Below are 26681 nucleotides of genomic sequence, written 5' to 3' on the forward strand. Positions count from 1 at the left end.
AATGCTAAAGGATCTTCTCTAGACAGGAAACACAGAAAGGCTGTATAAACGTGAACCCAAAACAACAAAGTAAATGACAACAGGACCATACCTATCAATAATTACCTTAAATGTAAATGGGTTGAATGCCCCAACCAAAAGACAAAGACTGGCTGAATGGATACAAAAACAAGACCCCTATATATGCTGTCTACAAGAGACCCACCTCAAAACAAGGGACACATACAGACTAAAAGTGAAGGGCTGGAAAAAAATATTTCACGCAAACGGAGACCAAAAGAAAGCAGGAGTCGCAATACTCTTATCAGATAAAATAGACTTTAAAACAAAGGCTGTGAAAAGAGACAAAGAAGGACACTACATAATGATCAAAGGATCAATCCAAGAAGAAGATATAACAATTATATATGCACCCAACATAGGAGCACCGCAATATGTAAGGCAAACGCTAACAAGTATGAAAGAGGAAATTAATAGTAACACAATAATAGTGGGAGACTTTAATACCCCACTCACAACTATGGATAGATCAACTAAACAGAAAGTTAACAAGGAAATACAAACTTTAAATGACACAATGGACCAGCTAGACCTAATTGATATCTATAGGACATTTCACCCCAAAACAATCAACTTCACCTTTTTCTCAAGTGCACACAGAACCTTCTCCAGAATAGATCACATCTTGGGCCATAAATCTAGTCTTGGTAAATTCAAAAAAACTGAAATCATTCCAGTCATCTTTTCTGACCACAGTGCAGTAAGATTAGATCTCAATTACAGGAAAAAAATTTATTAAAAATTCAAACATATGGAGGCTAAATAACACGCTTCTGAATAACCAACAAATCATAGAAGAAATCAAAAAAGAAATAAAAATATGCATAAAAATGAATGAAAATGAAAACACAACAACCCAAAACCTATGGGACACTGTAAAAGCAGTGCTAAGGGGAAGGTTCATAGCATTACAGGCTTACCTCAAGAAACAAGAAAAAATTCAAATAAATAACCTAACTCTACACCTAAAGCAACTAGAGAAGGAAGAAATGAAGAACCCCAGGGTTAGTAGAAGGAAAGAAATCTTAAAAATTAGGGCAGAAATAAATGCAAAAGAAACTAAAGAGACCATAGCAAAAATCAACAAAGCTAAAAGCTGGTTTTTTTTAAAAAATAAACAAAATTGACAAACCATTAGCAAGACTCATTAAGAAACAAAGGGAGAAGAACCAAGTTAACAAAATTAGAAATGAAAATGGAGAGATCACAACAGACAACACCGAAATACAAAGGATCATAAGAGACTACTACCAGCAGCTCTATGCCAATAAAATGGACAACTTGGAAGAAATGGACAAATTCTTAGAAAAGTATAACTTCCCAAAACTGAACCAGAAAGAAATAGAAGATCTTAACAGACCCATCACAAGCAAGGAAATTGAAACTGTAATCAGAAATCTTCCAGCAAACAAAAGCCCACGACCACATGGCTTCACAGCTGAATTCTACCAAAAATTTAGAGAAGAGCTAACACCTATCTTACTCAAACTCTTCCAGAAAATTGCAGAAGAAGGTAAACTTACAAACTCATTCTATGAGGCCACCATCACCCTAATTCCAAAATCAGACAAAGATGCCACAAAAAAAGAAAACTACAGGCCAATATCACTGATGAACATAGATGCAAAAATCCTTAACAAAATTCTAGACAACAGAATCCAACAACATATTAAAAAGATCATACACCATGACTAAGTGGACTTTATCCCAGGAATGCAAGGATTCTTTAATATTTGCAAATCAATGAATGTAATACACCACATTAACAAATTGAAAGATAAAAACCATATGATTATCTCAATAGATGCAGAAAAAGCCTTTGACAAAATTCAACATCCATTTAAGATTAAAACTCTCCAGAAAGCAGGAATAGAAGGAACATATCTCAACATAATAAAAGCTATATATAACAAACCCACAGCAAGCATTACCCTCAATGGTGAAAAATTGAAAGCATTTCCCCTAAAATCAGGAACAAGACAAGGGTGCCCACTGTCACCACTACTATTCAACATAGTTTTGGAAGTTTTGGCAACAGCAATCAGAGCAGAAAAAGAAGTGAAAGGAATCCAGATAGGAAAAGAAGAAGTGAAACTCTCGCTGTTTGCAGATGACATGATCATCTACATAGAAAACCCTAAAGACTCTACCAGAAAATTACTAGAGCTAATCAATGAATATAGTAAAGTTGCAGGATATAAAATTAACACACAGAAATCCCTTGCATTCCTATACACTAACAATGAGAAAACAGAAAAAGAAATTAAGGAAACAATACCATTCACCATTGCAACAAAAAGAATAAAATACTTAGGAGTATATCTACCTAAAGAAACAAAAGACCTATACATAGAAAAATATAAAACACTGATGAAAGAAATCAAAGAGGACACAAACAGATGGAGAAATATATCGTGTTCATGGATTGGAAGAATCAATATTGTCAAAATGGCTATACTACCCAAAGCAATCGATAGATTCAATGCAATCACTATCAAGCTGCCAACAGTATTTTTCACAGAACTAGAACAAATAATTTCACAATTTGTATGGAAATACAAAAAACCTCAAATAGCCAAATTATTGAGAAAGAAGAATGGAACTGGAGGAATCAACCTGCCTGACTTCAGATTATACTACAAAACCACAGTCATCAAGACAGGATGGTACTGGCACAAAGACAGAAATATAGATCAGTGGAACAGAATAGAAAGCCCAGAGATAAACCCATGAACCTATGGACACCTTATCTTTGACAAAGGAGGCAAGGATATACAATGGAAAAAAGACAACCTCTTTAACAAGTGGTGCTGGGAAAACTGGTCAACCACTTGTAAAAGAATGAAACTAGAACACTTTCTAACACCATTTTCTAACAAAAATAAACTCAAAATGGATTAAAGATCTAAATGTAAGACCAGAAACTATAAAACTCCTAGAGGAGAACATAGGCAAAACACTCTCCAACATAAATCACAGCAGGATCCTCTATAACCCACCTCCCAGAATATTGGAAATAAAAGCAAAAATAAACAAATGGGACCTAATGAAACTTAAAAGCTTTTGCACAACAAAGGAAACTATAAGCAAGGTGAAAAGACAGCCCTCAGATTGGGAGAAAATAATAGCAAACGAAGCAACAAAGGATTAATCTCAAAAATATACAAGCAACTCCTGCAGCTCAATTCCAGAAAAATAAATGACCCAATCAAAAAATGGGCCAAAGAACTAAACAGACATTTCTCCAAAGAAGACATACAGATGGCTAACAAACACATGAAAAGATGCTCAACATCACTCATTATCAGAGAAATGCAAATCAAAACCACAATGAGGTACCACGACACACCAGTCAGGATGGCTGCTATCCAAAAGTCTACAAGCAATAAATGCTGGAGAGGGTGTGAAGAAAAGGGAATCCTCTTACACTGTTGGTGGGAATGCAAACTAGTACAGCCGCTATGGAGAACAGTGTGGAGATTTCTTTAAAAACTGGAAATAGAACTGCCATATGACCCAGCAATCCCACTTCTGGGCGCACACACCAAGGAACCAGATCTGAAAGAGACACGTGCACCCCAATGGTCATCGCAGCACTGTTTATAATAGCCAGGACATGGAAGCAACCTAGATGCCCACCAGCAGATGAATGGATAAGGAAGCTGCGGTACATATACACCATGGAATATTACTCAGCTATTAAAAAGAATTCATTTGAATTAGTTCTAATGAGATGGATGAAACTGGAGCCCATTATATAGAGTGAAGTAAGCCAGAAAGATAAAGACCATTACAGTATACTAACACATATATATGGAATTTAGAAAGATGGTAATGATAACCCTATATGCAAAACAGAAAAAGAGACACAGATGTACAGAACAGACTTTTGGACTCTGTACGAGAAGGCGAGGGGGGGATGTTTCAAGAGAACAGCATCGAAACATGTATATTATCTAGGGTGAAACAGATCACCAGTCCAGGTTAGATGCATGAGACAAGTGCTCGGGCCTGGTGCACTGGGAAGACCCAGAGGGATTGGGTAGAGAGGGAGGTGGGAGGGGGGATAGGGATGGAGAATACGTGTAAATCCATGGCTGATTCATGTCAGTGTATGACAAAAACCACTACAATATTATCAAGTAATTAGCCTCCAACTAATAAAAATAAATTAAAAAAAAAAAAGTTAAATGACTGGGACTTCCCTGGTGGTCCAGTGGTTAAGAATCCTCCTTACTATGTAGAGAATGTGGGTTTGATCCCTGGATATGGAACTAAGATCTCACCTGCCTTAGGGCAACGAAGGCCATGTGCCATAACTAGAGTGAAGCCTGGGCACCGCGACAAAGATCCTGTGTGCCTAAATTAAGACCTGGTGCAGTCAAATAAATACATATTTAAAAAAACAAAAAACAACTTCAATGACCATAGCCTAGTGTTAACCACCTAAATCTTCCCCTAATTGTAGGAAGTTTTATTCCTTGGTTGAAATTTGGCTTGTTGCTCTGATTAAGCTTGAGTAACTTTAGAGGAAAATTCATATTTATGGCCAGGGTCAGAGCAGGAATTATTAGTCGGCAATTTGAGGAGATTCCATCTAAGATACCAATAGCAGCCTAAACAGGACTATAATGTCTTTCTTTTAGAATAAATTTTCTAAGGACCACCCAGTTATACCCTTGGAGTAGAGAAACCCATCAAGGTAATCCAGAAGTACTAGACACAGGTAACTGACCACAAACACAACAATTGGATTGATTTTTAAAACCTGTATAGGATTATGCCCCTGATAGAAAAACATTGATTCATATGCAAAGGTCCAAGAAGTCAAGAAAGTATTATACATGTGAGATCTTAGGTTAGCTGTCTACTTCTGATGTCTTCTCTCCCTACTGTGAATGTTGTTTCTCCTCTGTTTGAGCATTGTTTTTTTTTTGTTTTTTTTTTTTAATTTTTATTTATTTACTGGTTGTGCTGGGTCTTGGGCTTTTCTCTAGCTGTGGTGTGCGGTCCCGTCATTGTGGTGGCTTCTTTAGTGACAGGGGCCCTAGGGCGAGTGGGCTCAGTAGTTGCGGCTCCAGGGTTCTGGATCACCAGCTCAGTAATTGTGGCACCTGGGCTTAGTTGCTCGGGGGCATGTGGAATCTTCCAGGATCAGGAATGTGTCTCCTGCACTGACAGGCTAATTCTTTACCACTGAGCCACCACGGAAGCCCTTGGGCATTGTTTTAAGGTAAGTTTGAGGTTAGACATCCTCTCTATGACCAGGCTAGGGTGGAGTTCCTTTGTAAGTGGGAATGAACCCAATAGTCAATTCCCTTCAGTTTCGCAGTGCATGAGTAGTTAAGAGTACCTGAGAAGGATCCTTCCTTCTACGTTGGAGATAGTCCTTTAAGTTATGTCTTTTCCAGTATGTATAATCCCCTGGTTGCTGGTCATGGGACACCTGATCTTCACCCAAAGATATACTACTGAGATAAGTTTCAGAAACTTAGAGTGTCCTTTTAATAATCCAGTTAAACTTTATATTAAGGCAATGTAACAGCAAGGAACTATCCAGGAAGTGAGACTTAGCATATACAGACCTCCATTAACAAAGGATGGGCTTCCCTGGTGGCTCAGCTGGTAAAAAAAATCAGCCTGCAATGAGGGAGGCCTGGGTTGGATCCCTGGGTTGGGAAGAGCCCCTGGAGAAGGGAAAGGCTACCCACTCCAGTATTCTGGCCTGGAGAATTCCATGGACTGCATAGTCCATGGGGTTGCAAAAAGACAGACGTGACTGAGTGGCTTTCACTTCCACTTTCATTTACAAAGGTGGGCTTTAATAGTCATTGAAACATAACCTTTTTTCTCTAAAATTACCCTGTTGCTGCTACTGCTGCTGCTAAGTAGCGTCAGTCGTGTCCGACTCTGTGCGACCCCACAGAGAGCAGCCCACCGGGTTCCCCTGACCCTGGGATTTTCCAGGCAAGAACACTGGAGTGGGTTGCCTTTTCCTTCTCCAATGCATGAAAGTGAAAAGTGAAAGTGAAGTCCCTCAGTCGTGTCCGACTCTTAGGGACCCTATGGACTGCAGCCTATCAGGCTCCTCCGTCCGTGGGATTTTCCAGACAAGAGTACTGGAGTGGGTTGTCATTGCCTTCTCCGAAATATAACCGAATTAAGATTAATTTGAAAAATAACTTCGGTCTCAATAAATTTGACCTGATGATTTACATAACTACAATAGATCATATAAGTTTATTTTTTATTTATTTTTTGCCTTGTTGAAACTTTTGTAAGGAGTCTCAGACTGAACTTGGCTAGGAGAGTCATACCAAGGGCTTGTCTATGTGAATTCCTCCCTTTTCAAGGTCATCTAAACACCTTGAGATTTCTGTACTTCTTGTTGTTTAGTCACTAAGACGTGTCTGAATCTTTCGCAACACCATGGACTGTAGCCCGCCACATTCCTCTGTCCATGGGATTTCCCAGGCAAGAATACTGGAGTGGGTTGCCATTTCCTTCTCTAGAGGGATCTTCCTGGATCAGGGGTCAGACCTGGGTCTCCTGAATTGGAGGGAGGATTCTTTACCACAGAACCTATTGGGGAAGCCCTGTTCGGAGGTAGTTTTTCTGATAGATATTTTATCTGATAGAGCTGCTGGGAACCTATGAGTTTCCAATGTCTGGGTGAGCAGATCAAAAGAAAAGATAAATATTTTAATTCTGCTTACAAAAGTATAATTTAACAAATTACTGTAAGTCACAGTTAGTTTGAGGGGAAGGCTTCTTTATACCTGGGAAACACAGATGTAGACCAGTAGTTTTTCAGATTAGAAACCATAAAAATTATAACCATATTCACCAGTTTGCTCAGTCCTATGTAACTAACATAGGACCTTTTTGTGAACAATTTTATGAAATCATCAGGTTTCCCAGTAGAATTCTTTAATTTCTCACCCATTTAGCATTATGGCCTAAAAGTCGAAATACTATCCAAAAGTCCTTTCTATAAATCGTTTTGAAGAGGAAGCATTTTCACAAAGGAAGGCATCAGAATAAAACCATAACTGTCTATGATGACAAAAGATTTAAGAAGGCATATTTAAAACCTGATTATAGGGTTTCCCTAGTGGTTCAGTGGTAAAGAATCGGCCTGCCAGTGCAGGAGACACGGGTTCAAATTCCTGATCTAGGAAGATCCCATATGATAGGGAGCAACTAAGCCCAAGTACCACAATTATTGAGCCTGTGCTCTAGAGCCTGGGAATTGCAACTTTGAGCCCACACATCCTGGAGCCCATGCCCTGCAACCAGAGAAGCCACTGAGAGGACCGCACACTGTGACTACAGAGCAGCCTCTGCTCGCTGAAATGAGAGAAGAGGCCTTGCCGCGACCAAGACCCAGCGCAGCCAAAAAATAAATAGGTAAAAATTAGAGGAAAAAAAAAAGCTGATTAAAGTTGCAATTGACAAAGAAGCTTGGTTACTGCCCTGACACACTACACTTTAACAACTAGAGCTATGACTGATAACATTCTACCAGGCCATTGCCAATTTTTAGGAATTTATATAATGGAATTTCTGGAGTATCAGCATTCATAACATTGACCACGCCGTAGAACCTGAGAAGAGGTGGTGCTCGTTTGACCATGCTGCGCTCAGTCGCGTCCGATTCTTCGAGACGCCGTGGGCTGTAGCCCCCTAGGCTCCTCGCCAGGGCCTCTTCTGCAGGATTGAGGTGAGTAAGGTCCTGTGTGTAAAGGGCTTCACACCTGGGGCAGAGGTGGGGGAGTGTGTACCCAACACCTGCTCTCACGCTCACATTCTTCATTTCACAGGGATTCTCTTGAGTTCTTTCTTTGACAGCTTCTTTCCTTCCCTCCATTTTTCCGGAAACTCACTTACTCAGAGCGTGAGGCCCCCCGAGTTTTTCCTCTCATGTCCTTGAGCTTCTGTCTCCTACTTCTCCCTCTCTGACGCTTGGCTTTCTGGAAGATTTGATCATCTTTTTCTACCCTTCTCTTGAACCTACTTTTCTTTTTTTAACACTGACTTTACAGATATTTGCTTTATTTAACTGCGCTGGGTCTTAGTTGCAGCACTCATCATTTTAGTTGTGGCAACGTGAACTCTTAGTGACGGCAGGTGGGATCTAGTTCCTGGACCAGGGATCGAACACAGGCTCCCTGCATTGGGAGTGCAGAATCTTCATCAAGGGACCACCAGGGAAGTTTCAAGCTTGACTTTAATTTGTATTGCTATTTGCTCTTTATTATTCTCCACTGGTTTCCTTTTCTAGAATTCAGTGTTTAGCAGGTACAATATCTTTTTCTCTCTGAAGATTCTAATCATAGTTAAACATCTTTTTTCTAAAAAATCTCCAGCACGATGCGTCCCTCTTAATTATCCTGTTTATGTGTGTGTTCTTGGTGTTCATTTTTCACATGACACGCTTTCCTCAAGTGTCTGGTGAGCCTTAGCTGTCTGCTTATATTTAAAAGAGAGGTGTGCGTGTGTGCTAAGTCATGTCCAACTCTGTGCGACCCCATGGACTGTAGCCCACCAGGCTCCTCTGTCCTTGGGGATTCTCCAGGTAAGAATACTGGGGTGAGTTGCCATGCCCTCCTCCAGGGGATCTTCCATACCCAGTGATCAAACACGCGTCTCTTCTATCTCCTGCATTGGCAGGCAGGCTCTTTACCACTAGCACCACCTGGGAAGCCTGTAATTAAGGTTATGAACCTTAAAATAGGGAGAGAGATTTTCCTACATTAATCCCCGCAAGCCCAGTCTAGTCCTATGAGCCCTTAAGAGCAGAGGACTTTCTTCGGCTGGAGGCAGGAGATATGAGGAAGTCAGAGAGTTCCCAGGAGTGAGAAGGGTTGGACTCGCTGCAGCTGGAGTCGGCGGTGATGGAGGCACCCTGTGCAAGGACCCGAGGCCTCGGGTTGCCAAGAATAATCAGCAAGAAAGCAGGGATTTGGGCCTATAACCGCAAGGAAGTCATTGCACCAACAGGCTGAATGAACCCGGAAGCAGGTTCAGTCCCAGACCCTGTAGAGAGGAGCACAACCCTCTCCAGCGGGCCTTAGGCCATCTCTAGCCTCCCTCTGACTTGTGCACGGGACCAGAGCATACCACTTTGGCATAAGGATGACTCTGAGCTGGAGGCAAATGAGAACCAACAGATGCAGAAGGATGCCTTCCCAGAACCTCCTTCATCTGGGTGAAAGCAGAAATGCGTGAAAAGGGAGGGCTGCCAGGAATCCCCTCTCCCAGATAGAGTTTTATGGCCGAAAAGAAGATGGGACCTCTCTGGGCCACGATGGACCTGCATGAACCAGCCTTACTTACTTCATTAGTTTCTCTGTACATTTACCCTCCCACAGTTTGCTGCCCTTGAAAGCCTGACTCCCCTTCCTTTTTTTTTTTTTTAATGTTATTTATTTTATATTTGGCTGCACTGGGTCTTTGCTGCTGTGTATGGGCTATAGTTGGGTCGAGCAGCAGCTACTCTTCAGTTGTGATGTTCGGGCTTTTCATTTCAGTGACTTCTCTTGACTTCTCTTGTTTCAGAACATGGGCATGAAAGGGCATGCAGGCTTCAGGAGCTGTGGCGTGTGGACTCAGCGTGTGGTTCCCAGGCTCTAGCACACAGGCTTCACAGTTATGGCAAATGGGCTTAGTTGCCCCAAGGCATGTGGCATCTTCCACGACCAGGGATCTAACCTGTGTTCCCCACACTGGTGGGTAGATTTTAAACCCCTGGACCACCAGGGAAGTCCTCCCCTTCCTTTGTCTTATCACTTCTCCGAGGATTTAGTATTCTTTTGTTAAGATGCTATAGAAGCCCTGGCTCTAACCACGCCTGCTCCCATGTGTATGCGCAAAGTACATGTCAACACTCTTGTGTTTGTTTTTCTCTTGTTAATCTGCCTTTAGTCAGTTAATTTTACAGGGCCCGGGCCAGAGAACCTAGGAGGGTAGAAGGAAAAAGAATTTTTCTTCCCTTACACTGACTGCACTGGAGCCAGGCTGGGCTTCTCACGGCCTCCCCTCTGAGCTGGACAGAGGCCGGGACGGGGACAGCACCGCCACAGGGAGCCTGCTGGAGGATGGTCGTACGGGGTGTGTTGAGAGCACACGGCAGGTGCTTCAGCGAGGCCGCCCCGAACATGGGGGCCCCAGGCTGGCACCCCTCCGTTTCCCTGTGTGAGCTGATACTCCCTGCCTCTGTGCTCTGGGCTTTCTCTGTGAAAGCCTGCCTGCGGGGGGCCTCACCCTGCCTTACCCGAAGGCCCGAGCCCCAGGCCTCCGGTGTGCCGGGGGCCCCACTAGGCACCTCCTGCACTTCCCATGGTTCCCTTCATCCCCTGGGAGGTGATGGACCCTGCTCTTTTCCTAAAAAAAAAAAAAAAATTATTTGTCTGCCCTGGATCTTTAGTTTCATGATGTGGGATTTAAGTTCCCAGACCAGGGATTGAACTCAGGCCTCCTGTACTGGGAGCACGCAGTCTTAGCCACTGGACCACCAGGGAAGCCCTTCCTCTCCCCATTTGCACAACGACACCATGAGACTATCATTGCCCCTTGTAGCCCTGAACTAGCTCCCAACTACCACCCGTGAGGGCTCCTTCCTGGCAAAAGCCACCACTGGGGAAAGGCCTGGAGGAGAGACGAGCCTGGCGGCCCCGGGACCCGCAAGGGGCCGACAGGGAGGAGACCTGCAGGGTCTGCAGGTCACTCTGCGTCCAGGACTCAGAGGAGCAGAAAGCAGCTGTGGAGGCTGTGGGCTGGGAGGCAGGAGCCCCTCTGCGTGTGGGGGCAGCCGAGGAGGGATCCCGGGCTGCAGCGTCCCCCTGAAACTGGAGACAGCGGGGCCTCAGGGTGGGAGGCCGTGGATGGGAACACCCGGGAAGAAGCCTCTGCAGGCCCGCCGGCTCTTCGCATGCAGACGGCGGGGGCCGCGGGGCGGCCTGAGTCACTCTGGGCAGGGGCCGGGCAGGTGCCGCTCTCCCCAAGGCCCCGGTGGTCCTTGGAGGACAAGGGGTGAGGTGGGGAGGCCAGGGAGGAGGCTGTCTGCACGTGTGGGGGCTCGGGGGGATGTCTTTGAGGGAAGGGGGCCCTGGACGTGCCACAGGAACCTCCAGAGCTGGCCTCGAATGCCCGACTGTGATGACCAGGTGTCTGAGCCCCACGCGTGGCCGCTGTCTCCAGCCGGGGGGACTCTGAAGCCTGGGGACCCCTCCTCCAGCTGCTCCCACACGCCAAGGGGCTCCTGTCCTCCCAGTGCACACCTTCCACAGCTCCTTTCAGCTCCTCTGGGTCCTGGACTCAGCGGCCCCTTGCAGGCCCCAGTTCTGTCTCTCTTCCAGGCCACCCGCACCAGCCCGGGGTACAGCCCCAAGGGAGGCCAGCGCCCACGCCCGCGGTGTGTGGTGAGATGCTGGTGCAGCTCACCGGCAGGGAGGACGATCAGAGGCTGTAAGAGAGGCACCGGGGGCTCAGGGGACCAAGGTCAGGTCTGGGGCAGGCGGCAGGGCGGGATGGGGTAGGAAGGGGGTGACCAGGTGCAGGGGGTGGGCACCAGAGCCTCAGGGTGAAGCTGGGACACTCAGCAGGCAGAGGGGCCCCAGGACCGCACACCTCGGTTCCTGGAGAGGGACCCGCACAGAGGGACCCGCACAGAGGGACCCTGGTGTCTCCTTCTGTCTGTCCATCCATCCGTCTGTGCCAGGCCCACGGCTGGCGTTCCTGCCACCGCGCTCTTGTTTTTGTGAGACAAAGGACCTGGCGAGCAGATGATAAGAACTACAAATAGAGGAAAACGGGCCTGGGATGGAGGGGACGGGAGAAAGCACAGGTGCCTTTGTAAATGGATCACGTGACTCAGTGCAAACAAGGGTGTCTGAGCCGCACCACCAGGAGAGCAGGGCGGTTTTCGGGTCTGGGAGGGAGGTCAGCGACCCCACATCCTGAGCACAGAAGCACCCCTGGGATGACAGGAGAAGCCATGGAAGCAGGAGCTGGGTGGGGCCTCGGGCAGGACCCTGGGGAAAAGCAAAAGGAGAGCAGGACTGGGGCACAGAAGCGCCTGGTGGTGGGCGGCAAGTTTTATTTTTATTTTTAAAAAATATTTATTTGGCTGCACCCAGTCTTGGCTGCAGCACACGGGATCTAGCTCTCTGACCAGGGTTCCAACCCAGGCCCCCTGCATCGGGAGTGCAGTCTTAGCCACTGGACCACCAGGGAAGCCCCTGCAATTTTTAGAAGGGAGGTCAGTGTCATTGAGAAGGGAAGTGGCCTGAGCGGGGTGGGCGGGAGGTGGGAGTGAGGGGCTCCCTGGCCAGCACCCAGGAGGCTCACTCAGGTCGGAGAAATATCCTGCAGAGTGGAGGTCCAGGCAGAGGCACTGACAGATGGAAGGGCCAGCAAGGAGACCCCAGGATCCCGAGGTGCCGCCCCAGGGTTTCGGGGGAGGGTCATATTTGCACCAGGTGTTCAGGCTGAGCATCCAGAGGCAAGAAGGACATAGGTGTCCTGGACCCTCAAACTGCCCGTGTGCAAGTTGGGGGTGGGGCAGGTTTCAGCCCACGTCCTGGCGTTCATCTAAGGCCTTCAGGTTGGCTCTGCTCGGCCCCCAGCATCACCCAGCCCCACCCCGAGCCCCGCGGTCTCACTGTCCACATCCATTTACCTACATTACCAGTAGCTCCCAAGGTGATCAAAAAGTACTGCATTTTCAAAGAGAACTTGTTCTGGTAAAACACTCCCCACTCCCCCTCCCCACACTCCTTCCTCTGCTTTCCGTTTCACAGAAACACCTGGTCCTCACCAGCTTTGCTCTCGAGAGCAAAAGCATAATAAACACCTTTTTCAAAGCCCCACCGCTTAACCCTTCAGCCCAGTCTTGGCCAGTTTCCTCCGGGTCCCTGGGTCGTCATAGTACCATTTTCTTTTTTAATCAATAGATCCCAAATGTGATTTGTTAGAACAATTATTAACTCACATCTTTACTATTTGAAGCACTCATGCAAACTGATTCCAAAACAAAACACCAAGTGCCAAGCGTAAGTGGACCAGGAACACAAACCAAAGTCTGCCTCTCGCACACACACACAGACACACACACACACGCTGGGGTGAGGTGGGCTGGGGCGGGTGAGCCCACCAGATGGGGCTCCTGCAGCCTGGCCCTCCCACGTGCAGAGGTTCCGTGACGGGGAGAAGCAGGGCCAGAGGCGAGGGAGGCCCTTCTGCTAAGTCTCATTCGCCTCTTCTGTAAAATGGGACCATAACCTGCTCAGATGGTCTCCAGGAGGTGGTCTGAGCCCTGGCCCTGGCCTGGAACAGGGTTCACCCAGTGTGGGAGCATCTCGTGAACTGTTATGATGGACTGCGTCTCCCTAGAGTTTAACATGACTGCATTTGGAGGTGGGGCCTTCAAGGAGGCAATTAACTTAAAGGGGCCCAGATCCCATAGGACTGGTGCTGTTATAATAAGAGGGAGAGACAGCAGGCGAGGGTGGGGGTGAGGGGTGGCAGCCGTCTGCAAGCCCACCCACGACGCCACCTTGATCCTGCACGTCTGGCTTTCAGAAGCCTGAGAAAGTACATGCTGTTGTTTAAGCTGCCCTGGCTGTGGCACCGTGTTAGGGCAGCGCCTTGGGCTTCAAAGTGCCACTCTGCAACCCTCGCTTTCAACAAGGGCTCCTGCCCTGCTCCTGCACTCTGGACAACACCCCAGGGCAGGAAAGGCACAGCTTGGGCCCCAGTCAAGTCAAGGAAGTCAAGAAAGTGGAAGTCGCTCAGTCGTGTCCGACTCTGCGACCCCGTGGACTGCAGCCCACCAGGCTCCTCTGTCCACGGAAATCTCCAGGCAAGAGTACTGGAGTGGGTTGCCATTTCCTCCTCCAGCGGATCTTCCCAACCCAGGGATCGAACCCAGGTCTCCCACACTGCAGGCAGATTCTTTACCGTCTGAGCCACCAGGGAAGCCCCAGACCCACACAGAAAAACGGCCCATCTGGAATTACATCCTAATCAAAGGCACACTAATGTTATACCATAAGCCCTGACTCTAGACTCATCACAAAAGCTTTTGTTAAAAAAAAAAATAGGGAACGCAATCTGCTGCAACTGTTTATTATATTCAGAAGTCTACAAATTTGAGCTTTTAAGAAAAATTCACAAAATACTCAGTTGAAACCACATATCTGGTTCATCAAATTTCGAATATATTTTACTGTGCTGAACAATATATTCTAATGCTGTCTAAAACACAGCCAAATTATTTTTCATTCATTTGTACACATTCTGTCATTTTTTGAAAACCAAGATTAAGATAAAAAATATTAAGAAAACTACCCAATTACAACTACTATTTCCCCATAAACTGAAATATTTTCTGTGGGTGTATCTTCTCACCTTATTCATTTTTTACTTCTGTACACCATATCGATTTATAAATGCACTTAGGGAGTTCTCATCTTTCATTTCTCATAAATTCAAACAGCGACACCTTGTCAAAGGATTAATTTGCTTGGCAATGCAGAAGCTCGGGCTGTTAAAAGCACTTACTGAAAATTATTTTAAAATTTATAGATCATATAAAACAAACAATTTCAAAGGGACAGACGTCTTTAGACATTATTTTGAAATTACCTTAAGATGTGGAAGTATCGATGAATCAATCTATCAAATTAGACACCAGCTATTTTTGGTCTTTTATTTTTATTCTTTTTTCTCTTTTTAATGAAGCGTGTGTTGTAAGTTTTGTTTCTCCAGGCCCTTCTCGTATCAGCTGATTCGGGCAACCTTTAGCCCATGAGTCTCACTGCGCTGAGACACCCTCCCCTCCCCTCCCCCAAAAATGAAGAGAGGTCAAGGAGCCCTTGACTCCAGACCTCCGAAGCTGTTAGAACCAAAGATTCCAAGGAAATAAAGCAGGGATGTGCATGGATATGCCAGACGGAAGTAACACAAAACTAAAATTACAATGAAGTTTCTACTACATCAAAAACGAGAATTTCTCAAAAGAAATATTAAAAATCAGCCTTGAATACATATATACCACGAGAAAAAGTAGCAAAACAATCTGCCCAAAGCCAGCTGGTCTTCACTGCAGCCCGTCATGTGGTCACTGGTTCACGAACAGAGGAATTTCTCCAGGAAACACGCACCGCCAACATCAGTGTTAAGAACCGTAGCGATCCTACAGAGAACCAACACGAGAGTTCACCAGTGTCAGCATCGGTTCTGCATTCTCAGCATCACCGAAACAGATGCTTCAGTGACTGGAGCCTGCACCCGAGGAAGCGGGAACTGGAGCCCCTGGGCGGCGGGAAGGGCTGTGAGGGGCGCGAGGTCACGCAGTGAGCCCTCCAGGAGGCAGGTGTAATGGGGGGACAGAGGCACACATGTGGAGTGTGAACCCCGAAATTCTGGGTCAGCTGAGTGGTCTCACAGGAGCAGCTTAACCTCTGTGCCTCTGTTTCTTCATCTACAAACTGGGGATGATCATCTATAAAGAGGGATGTTACCTCCTTGGAAGGACTGATGTGGGCTCAGCTGACCTAAGGGACATGAAAGAGCTCTGGGAATTCTAACCAAAGCTTGCGCCGACAACAGCCACTGGCCCAGGGCGGAGGAAGCCTCCACAGCAGGGGCGCCTCCGCAACCTGGAAGACCCCTCTTAGAGGCATCAGAGTTCACGTCCATCAGGTCCTGCTCTCTGTGGCTGTGTTTCCCGTTCCTAAGTGTCCTAAAATAACCTGATGTAAGCAGGAAGGTGCACGGAATAGCCTTCAGATAATCAGAGCCGGCCTTAAAGTGTTATACACAAGTGTGTTCCAGCCTTGCCTCATTTAAAAGATTGAAACACACAATCTAAAATCTCAACTTGGGGAATAGTTAAATAAATTACATGTATTTTTGCTCAATAAAATGTACTGAATAGCTTCCGAAGAATTTTGAATTACATGGAAGTGCTTATAACAAAACATCAAGAAGAAAAAGAGGATATAAAACCACATATACAATACAATCCTTTAACATTTTTCAACAGGTATGCATAGAAATCTAGAATTAAAATAGGATAAACCAAAATATTAATGAACATTTTCCTTGGGAGGTGGGGTTATGGGCAATTTTTAACTTTGTTCTTAATATTTTTGTTTTTTAATATAAGAGAAATGTAGGTAATGATCATGACAATTCCTGTAACAATTCCTCTGGAGTCATAAACTAGAAAATTTAAACAAATATGAAATTATAAGTTCTGGTTTTCATGATGTCCTGGGTTACACTGTAGCAAACACATAAATCGAAAATATAAAATCTAATTTTCTAGCAATTAAAGAGTGGTCCAAATCTCATTTTCAAAACTATGAACCCACCACCAAACTCAGTTACCGTCGTCCGCATCTCACTGACCTGAATGGAAGTCATGACTCCGTTAGCAAAGACGGAGAGCTTTCCGGCAACCGACCTCACTCCCTGCTTGAACTGGGCCATGTCGGGGGCTGTGGGCAGCACACTGGTGAGGTTGTAGCTTCCTGCAGGCAGAGCAGATGCAGGCTTGTCACTGTCACTCCACCGCAGCAGCAGCGCAGCCAGCATCCAGGGGCTGGGCAGCTTGGAAGACGCGCCCCCCGCCCCTCCACTGCCACGGGCAGCAGCCGTGGTTACGGGACAGGACCCGGGGGTGGGTTTCAGTGCCAGCCCCACCACGAACCAGCTGCAAGCCCCCACGGCGAGTGAGGACGCAGCACTAGGCCTTAGGACCATCAGGGGTTCAAACACTGGCACTGACACTTCCAAGCTGTGTGTCTTTGGAGAGATTCCTTACCCTCTGGGCCCCTGTTTCTTCCAGGCACTTAACGCAAGACCTGACAGGTAAGAACTCAGTATGTGGCAGATGGGTGGACATCAGTAGGTTTTTCAGGCTCAGCATCAGTTCCCCCTTCCGGTGAAAACCCTCCTCCCTTCTTTGGGAGGTCTCTCCCCTGATCCCCACCCCCTCAAACCACGTGTGGGCATGTGACCCAGACCTGGCCAATCAGAGCCTTCCTGGGATTCCCGTCTACTCAAGGGAGGGGACTGTCCACTTGCTCTGGGGTTACTGGCGGGACAGTGAACTGCTGCAGCTGTCTGGGCCAGGGCTGCCCCCTCCCCTCCAGACCTCAAGGAGGAGGAGGAGGAAGCCTATCTCAGAGCAAGAGAAGGAGGCTCACCCGGGCAGCTGGCCAGACGGGCAAGGCTCCCAGGCAGAGGCTGACTCCTCACCCTCGCCGAGGCCCGGGTCAGCTGGGTCTCTCTGCTGCCTAGGTTTTGGTTCATCCCAGCAGAGACACACACACGTGGCCACCAGCCCAAGTGACGTGCGTCTGAGTCATCACCCGTCGAGGGTCTCTGAGCCGACAGCTGGGGTTTGGTGGTGCACTCCTGTCACTCGGCTGTGATCAGGCACTGGAGGGGCTCAGAGACTGAGTGACCCCAAACCTGAGGTCCCCCTGAGCCAGCCCAGCTGCCCTCAGCTCCACATGCGACCCGTCTGCACCCGCCTGCCCCTTAAGCAGTAGAAGCCAGGTCTCTTGCCAGGAACAAAATAGAAGCCACGCGTTTACCCTCCAGCACAGGGGCCACCGGGAGAGACCCTGTGTTTCCCACAGCACTGTTCCCATGCTGACCAGGGGAGAGGGGCCCAAGGGCGGCTGCCTCTCCTGCTCTGCCTCCAGGTGGCTTTTTAAAATCCAGTAGCCCTTGGCTGGCGACTTCCCACGTGGCTCAGCTGGTAAAGAATCCGCCTGCAATGTGGGAGACCTGGGTTCAATCCCTGGGTTGGGAAGATCCCCTGGAGAAGGGAAAGGTCACCCACTCCAGCATTCTGGCCTAGAGAACTCCATGGACGATACAGTCCATGGGGTCACAAAGAGTCGGATACAACTGAGCGACTTTCACTCACTTCACTTGCCGACACTTGGGTTTGAAACCCAGCGCAGCAGAGCTGCCAGCCTATGGGATGAGTCTTAGGAGAAACAAAGAGCTCGTGGGAGACCCTCAGCGCAAAGGGCCCAAGTCATAGCTGCTCCGTGACGTCTAGAGGTCAGCGGAGGTGACCTCGGCACCAGTGCCTCCAGTTACAAGTTTCCAACTCAGCAGCGTTTAAAGGGGAGGGCGAGGTCGAGGCGGGAGGTTTAAGCTGGAACCAGAGCGCCTCGGGTGCACGGACATGCCTTCGCTCAGGCTGACGCAACTCCAGATTGTGCGGCTGAACCGGCCAGTGACCCCAGCGCACAGCTGTGACGTGCGACACGCATGCTCAGTAAGTCGCCAGGCAAAACCGCCCGACGGCCGGCTGAGGTCTGTGCTTTGGAGGCCAACAGACCCCAAGAGGCCAGGTTCCTGGGCTCGGCGAGCCAGAGCCAGGAGGACAGGGGACGGTGGCTGAGGGGCCTCACGGGAGCCTCAAGATCCGGGGACGACAGCAAACACACCGGCCGTCCCCGTGTGATGCCGGCAAGTGCGCGTGGAGCCTGGACACAGGCGGCCGCAGTGCCCTGGCAGTCCCACGGGGCCCTGTGCAGACTCAGATGATTGGAGTCATTTCTGGAAAGAAATACCCTGAGGGCCAAGCTGGGTGTGCAGTTTCTTTTGTTCCAGTGCTGTGCTCACAAAGCTACCTCTGCTGTCATTGGTGCGCTGAGTGGTGACCTCTGAGGCGTGCCCGGCGACAGCAGACCCCGGCTGACCCTGCTCTAGGGTGATGGCGGTGGCTGCTTATTTGTGTTCCTCACCCAGTCCCTCCAAGATCCTGGAAGCGAACAGCGCCCCCGGAAATGCCAGTGTTAAACCACGCCCCTAGGAAGTACTTTTGCTTCACCAGGAGGCATTTCCAATCTGGAACTGTCTTCCCCCAACCTCCAAAGAGATTATAAAGGTGACTGTGATCCACCCCATGTGCCGATACTTCACAGATGGGGAAACAGTCTAAGATGAGGAACACAGAATATGCTCTTAAAACCAGCTTTTGCCGTTTGTTGAAATGCACTCTAAATAAAGGGGTAAATATTTAATGAGAGTTGTTCAATGCGCTCCCATTTAGAGCAGTTATTAAAGGCATCTGATGAGAGATGCGGAGATGAGAGGGGAGTTGTGGTCTGAACCATGTGGGGTTCTGGAATGGAGAGGGGAGTAGGCCCTTGGCCACTGGGCAGGGGCTGGGGTCCCTGGGCGGCCTCAAATAACCAGTGCACCCCCATCGTGACTGCGAGTCCTCAGGATGGGAGTTGTCTTGGACCCACAAGGGCCAAGAAAATTAATGGACCTTTGTTCTCTAAAAGGGGACAGGAAGGTAAACATAGACTGGCTGCAGCCGGCCTTCAACAATTGGAAAAGGCTGCTCATTTGATCTCTGAAGGCTTTTTTTTTTTAACAAACAATGTTTCAGAGTGAGACTTCCAGAAACTTGAATTACAAAAACACATACAGCTGGGGGTGATTTTCAAACCTGATATGTTCTCTGGCAGCCCTGCCTCTGTGCCAGGGTGCCCGCAAGGAGGCAGGCCTGATCCATGGGCTGGGCCAAGCACCCCTCTGCCGGGGTGTGGGGGGCTGTGGGGGGGCTGGCCCCACACAAGGAAATCTCCCGGAAGAGAGGCCGGGACGCTGGGAGTTCACAGATGAGAATGCAGCTTCTGCTGAGGCCAGAGGGCGGCCCTGCTCTGCCCGTCTCCGGATCGGGGCTTGGGGGGTGGACCTGGGGGACAGCTAGACCCCCCCTCCCCCTTCGCCACAGCACAGCAGCCTGGCAGTGCCTGCCGCACCCCGAGGGCCACGCCCCCCAAACCCCATCACAGCAGGCCCAAGGCGCTGGGGTCTCCCCCATGGCCTTCTCTGTTGAGGCTGTTTCTCTCTGGGCTTCTCTGTGGCTGCAGGGCCGCCCGTGTGGGTCCCTCCCTGCCTGCGCCCAGCTCCTCCAGGGCTGGAAACGAGGGTGCAGGTGGTGCTGGGCCCCGAAGGCCTTGGAGAGCCCCCCGCCCCGGGCGCTCCTGCTGACGAGTGGGCTCCTGAAAGGACCTCAGAGGACCCTGTCACTGGCCCTTCCCTGCCCCCAAGGCCTGATGGAGCAGGACAGGAGCAGACCGACAGCTCAGGGTCAGACGCCCAAGCAGAGGTGTGTGGTTCTCAATGTCCGTGATGGGCCTGTGCGCTGAGGCTCACTAGCTGGGGCGCCCAGACATCTCCTCATCTGGGTCTGGACCCTCCTCTCCGCCTCTCTGGTTCCAAAGCCCCATCTGTCTCCAGGGAAGGCGGAGGCTGGTGGAGTCACCTGTTCCATCTGCCCTGCCTACCCCTGGGGCCTGGGAGGGGCCCCTGGGGGCCTGCCGTGTCCAGATCCCAGGGGACACTTGACAGAAAGTACCCCATTTATGCCCCAGTACATGCTTGTGAGGCGGGTATTACCCACCCACTTTACAGAGGAGAAGACTAAGGCCGAAGGCAACCTGAAACACTCCAGGACTCACAGTTAGGGAGTGGATCACGTCACACAAGAGCCCAGGGCTGTCCCCTCCAAGGCTGTGACACCATACAAAGTAGATCTCATGTCCACACTATGCTAGGAAACCCACTCATCCCCCCACACCCCTGCTGCTGTGACAACACTTCAGGAAGACAACTTCCTGAAACTGCAGGTAACTTTGGGGAGGTTGCTTAAATGTCATGACCTGACCTCTTCACATGCAAAGCCTGAAACAATAACTTCCGCTCTGCCTGACTTACAGGGGCTGTGTGTGTGTGTGTGTGTGTGCGCGTGCGTGTGCACGTGCGCTCAGTCCCTAGGAGCATCAAATAACAGCTGCCAACAGTCTTGGAAAGGTAAGAAGTCCCATGCAGAGAAGATGGAGGCGCAATGGAGACCAGCCTTGTCGCCCACCCGCCCGCCCTGCCGGTTACCTGCCGTCTGCTTCCTCTGCTCATCAAACAGGTCAGCTGAGCTGATGGAAGAACTTGCTGAAAGCCTCTCCAGCCGAGCCCTGGCTTCGTACTAGAGGAGAGTAGCAAGAAAAGGAAAATCAGGCTCCAAAATCATAAGCAATTCTGCAGAAAGGATCACTGAGGAGCTATCACGGTGCTGGGTTCCACAGTCACAAGCAGACAGATCAATGTCCAAAGCCAGGACGGTCCACGGGGGGAGCCCAGAGTGAGGGTGACAGTGACGGCTCTGTCACGGTGCTGCTGTCACCCAGCTGCCAGGAAAGGCCACTCCACAAGCCTCTCTCCCAACAGCCTGTTATCTGCTAACTGAACTTGAGTGTTGTCCACTTTAAGACAAGGCCGAGTTTAGGGGGTGGAGAACAACCAGGTGATAGGTCTAAATACTCTCAAAATGCTGGTGGAATTTCTACTGTTACAAAATAAACTCAGTACACTTCAAGAAATAATTCTCTGCATTGTGCAAGAAGCCTAGTGATAACCCGCATTGCTAAGAATTTCATGTAAGCACACGACTACTTCACAAGGAGAAGGGACCTTTCAGGTTCCCCGTTTCCATTTGAGTCTTACTGTTTAGCCAGACTCCACTGAGATAAGCTCATTAACATCTCTGAGAAAAGAGGCAACAATCTCTCTTCTGAAAATAAATATACCTACCTTCGAGAAACAGCTATATACTTCATTTAGCCATGGTTAAGAAAATTAGTAAGGAAATTACAGGTGTATCAAAAATTCCTGAAATTTATTCAAAAGATATTGAATGGATGGCTATTCAAAACACTGGGAAAGGAATAAGAGGCAGATGTAACACAGGCCATACCTTCCCATCACTCTTCTAGCTGGAGCAGCCAAGTGGGACCACTAGGCAGAAAGACGTGGGTTCGAGTCCTGCCCTGGGGACAGGGGAACCTTGCAGCCTGAGTCCATCTCACTTGGTACTCAGCACCGCCTCCCACGCCCCTGGCTTGCTTTCTCCTCTGTGGGGACCACACAGAGCCTCTCTGGACACTTACATCAGCTTTGGCTTGCCTTCCAAAGTACATATCTGAGGAAATGGCTTTGACGTTGCCAAACTTCTTCTGGGCCTCATCTGTATTTTCAGCTGGCTCATAGTCTGGCTTGCGGCGAGTGGTAGGTCTACAGTTAGAAACAGCCAAGGCAGGGGTGACATCAGCAAGGTGGTGGAGCAGGAGTTTTTTACATTGTCCCCCAGAGAACACTGGTGTGTGTGTGTGTGTGTGTGTGTGTGTGTGTGTGTGTGTGACACAGGGTATAATTTGGTTGATTTTTGTTTTTATTTATTTGGCTACACCAGGTCTTAGTTGCAGCATGCGAGATCTAGCTCCCCAACCAGGGATTGAACTGACACCCTCAGCAATGAAAGCGCAGGGTCCTAACCACTGGTCCGCCAGATAATTCCCGAGAACACTGGTTCTGACAATCACCCACAGATGAGCATGCCTTTGTGGGAGTCCAGGAGTCCAGCAGAGAGGTTTCAACACGCTGCTGGAGCAAAAAAAAGCCCAAGACTGGTTGCACTGCAGAGGGGAAGAGCGGGTTTCACTGGGCTCACATCACTCCCCCCCAAGGCAGCGCTGCTCAGTGCCAAGCAAGGTCCACTCGGCCCGCCATCTCTCCCCGAGGGAAAGGCACGAGGCAGGTGGGAGGGCGCCTGGTTTCCAAGGATGCCTCAGGCCTCCTCATCCACCCGAACACTGAGGGGATCTACATGGCTGAGGCGCTGGGAGGGGCTGCCAGGGCTGAGAACTCATCAAAGGCATGCGAATTCTACTAGCCACTTCCTGGACTCCACGGGCAGGCCTGCTCACAAACCACTGGGTGCACTTTGCCTGTGGAGTCCCCAGTGGGCCCATGGGGGCCCCCCAGGGCTGACCCACGAACCCTCGCTCCCTGCACAAGTGCGAGCCCATGCAGACAGCCTGACTCTGGGCTGGCAGAAAAGTGCACCGACTTCAACCTCCCAGGGCACCATCCTAGGGGAAGCAAGCAGGAGGCTCTCATCCCTGTGTGTGGGACGGAGAGAGGACAGGCCATCTTAAGACTTCACCCCCCAAAAGGGGTAAGCAGGGAGGAGAGAGTGCATCCACAGAAAAGGTCTGAGAATGCCCCAGCGTCTCCAGCAGGGCTGACGGTTGATGGTATTTCTCATCCAAAGCTGAGCAGGAAAGACCAGAGGAAGTGATTCCTCCTTCAAATGCAGACAGCAACACAAGACTCCAAGAACAGGAAGCGCGATATCACAAGAAGACAGTGATTTTCTAGTGACCAACCCCAAATAACTGCTTGACAAGGAATTCAGAACAAGTGCTTTAAGGAAGCTGATCAACCTTTTAGCTTCAAGCACAAGCTGGAATCAAGATTGCCAGGAGAAATATCAATAACCTCAGATATGCAGATGACACCACCCTTACGGCAGAAAGCGAAGAGGAACTAAAGAGCCTCTTGATGAAAGTGAAAGAGGAGAGTGAAAAAGTTGGCTTAAAACTCAACATTTAAAAAATGAAGGTCAAGGCATCCGGTCCCATTACTTCTTGGCAAATAGATGAGAAACAATGGAAACAGTGACTGACTTTATTTTCTTGGGCTATAAAATCACTGCGGATGGTGACTACAGTCATGAAATTAACAGATGCTTGCTTCTTGGAAGAAAACCTAAGACCAACCTAGACAGCATATTAAAAAGCAGAGACCTTACTTTACTAACAAAGGTCCGTATAGTCAAAGGCTATGGTTTTTCCAGCAGTCAGTCACACATGGATGTGAAAATTAAAGCAAGCTGTGTGCCGAAGAATTGATGCTTTTGAACTCTTGAGTTGGAGAGTCCCTTGGACTGAAAGGAGATAAAACCAGTCAATCCTAAAAGAAATCAGTCCTGAATATTCGTTGGAAGGACTGATGCTGAAGCTGAAGCTCCAATACTTCAGCCACCTGATGTGAAGAACTGACTCATTGGAAAAGACCCTGATGCTGGGAAAGATAGAAGGCAGGAGAAGGGGATGACAGAGGATGAGATGATTGGATGGCATCACCAACTCAATGGACATGAGTTTGAGCAAGCTCTGGGAGTTGGTGATGGACAGGGAGGCCTGGCGTGCTGCAGCCCATGGGGCCGCAAAGCGTCAGACACAACTGAGTGACTCAACAACAACTCTCTGTCTATATACATACATACATATATATCTGAATCACTTTGGTGTACACCAGAAACTAACACCACATCGTAAATCAACTGTACTTCAATTTAAAAAAAAAAAAAAGAAGGAAAGAATATCTTGAAACAAATGAACATGGAAACACTTAATGGGATACAGCAAAAGCAATACTAAGAGGGAAGTTTCAGGTCAATAGGTATATGAAAAGGCGATCAACATCACTAATCATCAGGGAAAGGCAAATCAACACCTCACACCTATTAGAATGGCCACTGTCAAGAAGCTGTGAGATAAGCGTTGGTGAAGACTGGAGAACAGGGAAACTGCACCAATGGTTGGAATGGAGATTAGCACAGCCGCATGGAAAACAGTACAGAAGTTCGTCAGAAAGTCAAACACAGAACTGCCATCCGATCCCACTTCTGGGTATAAATCTGGAGGAAACAGAGTCGGTATCATGAAGAGATCTCTGCAGCCCATGCTCATGGCCGAGGTTTTCACAGCAGTCAAGTCATGGAAACCATCTGCGTATCTGTCAGTGGGTGAATGGATAGAGAAAATATCATCCCACATACACAATGGGATAACATTCTGCTATAAAACAGAAGGAACCCTTGCCACTTATGACAATAGGGATGAACCTGGGGGACATCACATGAAGTCAGACAGAGAAAGACAGATACTGTCTGTCCTCACTTGTGGGAAGAAATCTAAAATTTTTTTAAAAAGGTTGAACTCAAAGAAACAGAAACTAGAACAGTGGTTTCCAAGGCAGTGGGGGAAATGGGTAGACGCTGTTCAGAGGGTACAAACTCTTCATCGTTTATAATAAGAAGAGTAAGCTCTGGGGACCCAACATCCAGCACAGTGACTCGTTAATAACCTGTAGTGTTACTTGAACTACAGGAAGACAGCAGATCTGAAGTGTGCTCAGACAAAGAACAAAAACAGCCAAAGTAGGTTAACCTAATCTGAGGTAAGGCAAATGCACTTCTCATTTATAATGTAAGCACATGCCATTTTACTTTTTAAAAAGCCAACAGCACTAATTCTGTGAAGGGATTTTAGGGCACTTAAAAAAGTCTGTAAATTCTATTCAGAAAAAAATGAGTAAATATCCAAACCACACAACATTTGAGGAATTCTGCTACTTAAAAGAGGCCTGTAATGTGACTTCAGTTCCACGGATCAAACACTGAGTTCTGAGCTGTGACGCAGGTGAAACAGCATCCCACGTTACACGGGATGCAAATGAGTAGCGCGGCGGCTCACCCCAGGCACCGAGGACAGTCCCAGGTCACACTCGCTGTCCCAACGGGCTAGGACTGCCCCCTACACTCCCACAGTCCCCTGGTGTGGACGACGCGCCAGCCCGTCATTCATGAGCACCAGAAACGGGAGACAGCTCTTCGGCAGGTAAAGAGGGTAGAGACTCAACGATAAAGAGGGATGAACACAGAAACACATGAGTCTCAAGCACACTACAGAACGTTAGAGAAGCCTGTCTCACGAGGCCAGTTACTGCTCGACTCCAGTATACGACCTTCTGGGAAAGGCAAAGCTCTAAGTTCAGAAGACAGACCAGGATACAAAGAATATTCTTGAAGTAGTATTCATTCATTTACTAGGGTTAGAGAATTTCCCTTGAGATGTGCGTGGAGTCACAGTTTACAGCCCCACCCCTCTGGGGTCCATACCTGTCTGTATAGCCTGTGTTTTTCGGAATTGGGTCAGTGTCTTTGATGGTCTCTTTCTTCCAATAGGAATCTGAACTGTCATCCCAGCTAGAGAAAGAACTGCTCCTTAACTCCATGGGCTCGTCAAAGAACCTGTATGGGAGAGAGCAGAAGAGAGACTTCGGAGGACCTTACTGATGTCCACTCACATCGGGTAGGTGGGGACTGCACTTCCCAGACCCCCTTGACGCTGGGGGCGGCCGTGCGATCTGGCCAGTGCAACAGGAGCAGACACAGGGCCAGTCACTCCCAAGGCCTTTCGGGTGCCCAGTCCTCTCTCCCCTCCCGAGTGGAAGGGGTCGTGTTTTCCAGGTGCTGTAGCTTCAGGCAGGTGACACCACCATCCACCTGGACAATCAAGGTGCCACCAGAAGGACAGATAATCTATATCCTTAGCTGACTTTAGTGAACAAAGAAATAAATCATCACTGCGCTAAGCCCTTAAGATCTGGGGGGAGTATTTATCACTGCGGCATAACCTAGCCTATCCCAACAGCACAGGACATCCTTGAGGGTTATCCGACTATAGGCTGGTCATGAATAACACTTCAGGAGGGCTTCCCTGATGGTTCAGTTGGTAAAAAATCTGCCTGCAACGCAGGAGACCCAGGTTCAATCCCTGGGTGGAGAAGATCCCCTGGAGAAGGAAACGGCGACCGACTCCAGTATTCTTGCCTGGAAAACCCCATGGAAAGAGGAGCCTGGCGGGCTACAGTCCATGGGGTTGCAA

General features: G+C 48.4%; 1 protein-coding gene across 1 annotated transcript in view; it reads right to left on the bottom strand.

Annotated features, from left to right (window-relative positions):
• Positions 1 to 14174: 14174 nt before the first annotated feature.
• ARFGAP3 (ADP ribosylation factor GTPase activating protein 3) overlaps positions 14175 to 26681 on the bottom strand; it is a 49966-nt gene continuing 37459 nt past the window's right edge. The window contains exons 12-16 of the mRNA XM_065945060.1: positions 25913 to 26044; positions 22056 to 22179; positions 21004 to 21094; positions 16480 to 16601; positions 14175 to 15259 (exon numbers count right to left, since the gene is read on the bottom strand). Of these exons, the coding sequence (XP_065801132.1) occupies positions 15242 to 15259; positions 16480 to 16601; positions 21004 to 21094; positions 22056 to 22179; positions 25913 to 26044 (487 nt within the window). The 3' untranslated portion in view covers positions 14175 to 15241. The remainder of the gene's footprint in view (positions 15260 to 16479; positions 16602 to 21003; positions 21095 to 22055; positions 22180 to 25912; positions 26045 to 26681) is intronic.

The sequence above is a fragment of the Muntiacus reevesi genome, chromosome 1 (genome assembly GCF_963930625.1).
Source record: "Muntiacus reevesi chromosome 1, mMunRee1.1, whole genome shotgun sequence".
In the NCBI taxonomy this organism is placed as follows: domain Eukaryota; kingdom Metazoa; phylum Chordata; class Mammalia; order Artiodactyla; family Cervidae; genus Muntiacus; species Muntiacus reevesi.